Source organism: Limulus polyphemus, unplaced genomic scaffold (assembly GCF_000517525.1).
Source record: "Limulus polyphemus unplaced genomic scaffold, Limulus_polyphemus-2.1.2 Scaffold1941, whole genome shotgun sequence".
NCBI lineage: Eukaryota > Metazoa > Arthropoda > Merostomata > Xiphosura > Limulidae > Limulus > Limulus polyphemus.
The window spans coordinates 164,485-168,578 of record NW_013667551.1 but is presented as its reverse complement, the minus strand read 5'-3'; the positions used below and the strand labels follow the sequence as shown (position 1 = coordinate 168,578).

The 4,094-nt window shown below is 31.4% G+C and overlaps 1 protein-coding gene across 1 annotated transcript in view; it reads right to left on the bottom strand.

Moving 5' to 3' along the window:
• Positions 1–4,094, bottom strand: part of LOC106465427 (unconventional myosin-XVIIIa-like) — a 95,254-nt gene that overhangs the window by 14,332 nt on the left and 76,828 nt on the right. The window contains exons 24-25 of the mRNA XM_022393323.1: positions 2,005–2,135; positions 1,416–1,580 (exon numbers count right to left, since the gene is read on the bottom strand). Coding sequence (XP_022249031.1) covers positions 1,416–1,580; positions 2,005–2,135 — 296 coding nt within the window. The remainder of the gene's footprint in view (positions 1–1,415; positions 1,581–2,004; positions 2,136–4,094) is intronic.

Below are 4,094 nucleotides of genomic sequence, written 5' to 3'. Positions count from 1 at the left end.
AATTACAATATCAAAACAAAATCTTTACTTAATACTACAACTTTATACAAAATATTTACTTAATACTACAACTTTATACAAAATCTTTACTTAATACTACAATTTTATACAGAATCTTTACTTAATACTACAATTTTATACAGAATCTTTACTTAATACTAAAACTATATAAAATCTTTACTTACTACTACAACTTTATACAGAATCTTTACTTAATACTAAAACTATATAAAATCTTTACTTACTACTACAACTTTATACAAAATCTTTACTTAATACTACAACTTTTTACAAAATCTTTACTTAATACTACAACTTTATACAAAATCTTTACTTAATACTACAACTTTATACAAAATCTTTACTTAATACTACAACTTTATACAAAATCTTTACTTAATACTACAACTTTATACAAAATCTTTACTTAATACTACAACTTTATACAAAATCTTTACTTAATACTACAACTTTATACTTCAGTCAGTAGTTTCAAATGGGACAATAACCAGTATACACACCCATGTAGATAGCAGTCACAAATTAAGAAAAACTACACTTAAGTCAGTAGTTTTGAAATGAGACATATCCATTATTTTTACCCGCTTATTATTCATACAGATACCAGCTAAAAATGAATAAGTTTTAAAAAATCATCAACTTTCTCCTACAAATTTCCTTGTAAAAAGTCTTTTAGTTCATCAAAAACAAAAATAAGAGTACCAAAAGTTATTTATAGCATTTTTAATATCAGATTAACTTGAGTGCTTACTAATTCCTGAAGAGTATGCTATGCATTACTTGAGGTGATTACAAATATGATGAAGAGAAAAGGCATGGTTTTAGATTTTTCTCAGCCTTCTATATGGAGGCACGTACTTATGATTACAAAAAATATTAATTACAATTGAATTATGTGTATTGTTAACCAAGATTTAAGACCAGTTCATGCTGTTAACATATCCAGGGGATCCAAGCGTATTATGAACCACCGAGCTACCAAACAAATGTGACTAAACTGCCCAATCCACTGTTCAATAATGCACTTGGTTTTACTTTCACTCACCAGGACCGTTTTCATGGTCCCTAGGAAAGGACTGGTATGTGGGACCCCAATCTTAATCAATTTCCTCCTGCCTTCTCTAGGGCCCCGGGGAAATTCCTACAGTCTGACACTTACAATATTATCATATTGTCTGCAGAAAAATCATTTGAAGGAATTAATTACATTTATAAGTAGTTCTGTAATAAAAATTATTTCAAAATATTAGATTGACGTGTAATAAAACTTAATACAAAATATCAAATGGATGCATTATATATCCTACTTATGAGATAAAATGATGGCCCCCAGATGCCTCGCCTGTGATTTTAAGTTATACAATATAAGCACTTCATAACTGTGAAACTCATCAGTCAACATACTTTCGCTGTTTCTTCTCCAAGTCAGCATTTCGATTCATGTGATCTTCCATAAGAAGACGAAGGTCCTGCATTTCTTGACCAAGTTTTTGAGCTTTTCTTTTCCACTGATTAGCAACTCTTCTTTCTTCTTCTGCTTCTTCTAAAGCTTCTGCTAACTATAATGTTACAACTAATGATGAGATCCACAAGAAAAAACTCATGTACTTGCTGAACAAGATCTATGTAATATACTGATTGTGAGATTAGTAACGAATCTGTCAAACAGGGTATAAACAGCTATATAAAATAGATAGAAAAGTATACAGGATCTTTTTACATATGAATAACAACATAACTTCTAAGTATAAAAATGTTTTAAATAACAAAACAAACAGTAAAATCTACTGCCATCACTATTCAAGTATCAGTAAAGTTCTCTGCACATTTTATTTCAGATAGCAAGATCTACTTTCAAACATTTGTTATAGTGAGAATTATTTTGGAAATTTGAATGTGTAACTAATGTATCAGATACTATTCTTTTAATATAAGATTGATATTGGTGTGATAACAAAATACAGTGCTAGATAGAATACATACTTTTTTGTCTGCAGCTTTTTTCCCTAGCATATGTGTTTCAAGTTCTTCTTCGTGTTGTTGTTGTAAACGTCTTTTTGTAAGTTCCAATTCTCTTTTCATGTGTTCATATTTCTGTTTGTAGATGGAGCCACCTACATAAAAAATTAACAGCACTAACTAGTAAACCGTATTTAAACTGCTAATAATGAAATCTTAATTAACATTTAGAAACTTCCATCTATCTAAACTCTGTTAACAAGTCAGTTTTTTATCAACATTTTATTCGTAAGGATTAGGAAACTACTTTAGATTAAGCCATACAGTTATGCAAGTTATTTCCTGATTACACGGGTAATGTTTTTCGTGTAATATTGTGATACCTGTATTTCACTGCTGTAAACACTCTTCGATAATATAAAAAATTAACATTATGTATGAAAAGAAAAATGTTATGTAAGTCAGAACCACAAAATGTTCAGACCTTCACTTATTTTTACGAGCCTACAAAATTACCTGTGACAAGTATATACATAAATGAACGTTTTTTCTAATAACATGATTACTATTGGACACCAGTCATTATAAATAAACTACTGGGGAACAGAAAAGAGGTGTTTAAGTACCCGAAATTGCTACTGATCAATTCTTTTGTAAGTTATTTATTGACAGCAAATGATGTCCGTTAGACATTTCTTTTAAAGAGTACCCGAGCACTTACCTTTTCTCACCATTTATTTTGTACACGCGTGAAAATTGTAAAATAACTCATACAATATTTCTAAGAAAACCTTGAGGCCATGATTACTGAGTAAGTTGTTTTTATTGAAGTATATCCACAAACTACTACTATACATATAAATGATAAAGTATGTTTTTCAAAGTTATGCCTATCATCACTTTCAAAGAACATTACTATACGATACTCGTCATCTCATAAGGTAACATTCATTTCTGAAACAATTATATACATGAAGTTCCTTCATTAAATAAAAAGCTACATATGGGCTATCAGTGATGTGCCCTCCACGAGTATCAAAATTCTGTTTTTACCAGTATAGGTCTTCAGACTTATCACTGAGCCTCTGGGGGGGCACATGTTTGTGAAATCCCTAAGAATTACCTTCCTTTCAATACCTTAAGTTTTGTATTCGTTCGCTCCCTTACGGTTACGTTTGCCAAATCTTTCGTGAGTTCGAGAAGTTGTCTCTTGGATAGCTGAACATTTTATGAAATGCATAAAATTTAGCTTCCTTTTAACATCTAATCTGTAATTTCCTCATTTACGAAAAACAACAACAAAAGATCCTGTAACTCCTTTCATGTTGCCCTTACACCAAGCTTCTAAAACTGACACCATGATGTTTGTCCATCAGTCCCCTTATATGACAATGACAGTTCTTGATTTTTTCTCTCTGGATACCCAACATGTGTCATGCATTCATTGCAGTAACTACAAAGTAAGCTTCCTAGTCATGGTTTAAGTGCTTAAGCATTAATCACAAGAGGTTATTACACGGTATATATAATAGTTCAGTTGCTGATGGTTGGAACTCTGACAAAAACTTATTGACACTCCTACCAAGTACAGAGGAACGTTTTAAGTAGAATTAGTCATTCCTTTAAACATCTTCAACCGAATGAAGAATATGCTATTTCTAAATGGACGACCATGTAATTCTTCACACGGGTAAGCATCGTTACTCATTCTATTTCTGAATGGACCACCATGTAATTCTTCACACGGGTAAGCATCGTTACTCATTCTATTTCTGAATGGACGACCATGTAATTCTTCACACAGGTAAGCATCCTTACTCATTCTATTTTTGAATGGATGACCATGTAATTCTTCACACAGGTAAGCATCGTTACTCATTCTATTTCTGAATGGACACCATGTAATTCTTACACAGGTAAGCATCGTTACTCATTCTATTTCTGAATGGACGACCATGTAATTCTTTACACAGGTAAGCATCGTTACTCATTCTATTTCTGAATGGACGACCATGTAATTCTTTACACAGGTAAGCATCGTTACTCATTCTATTTCTGAATGGACGACCATGTAATTCTTTACACAGGTAAGCATCGTTACTCATTCTATTTCT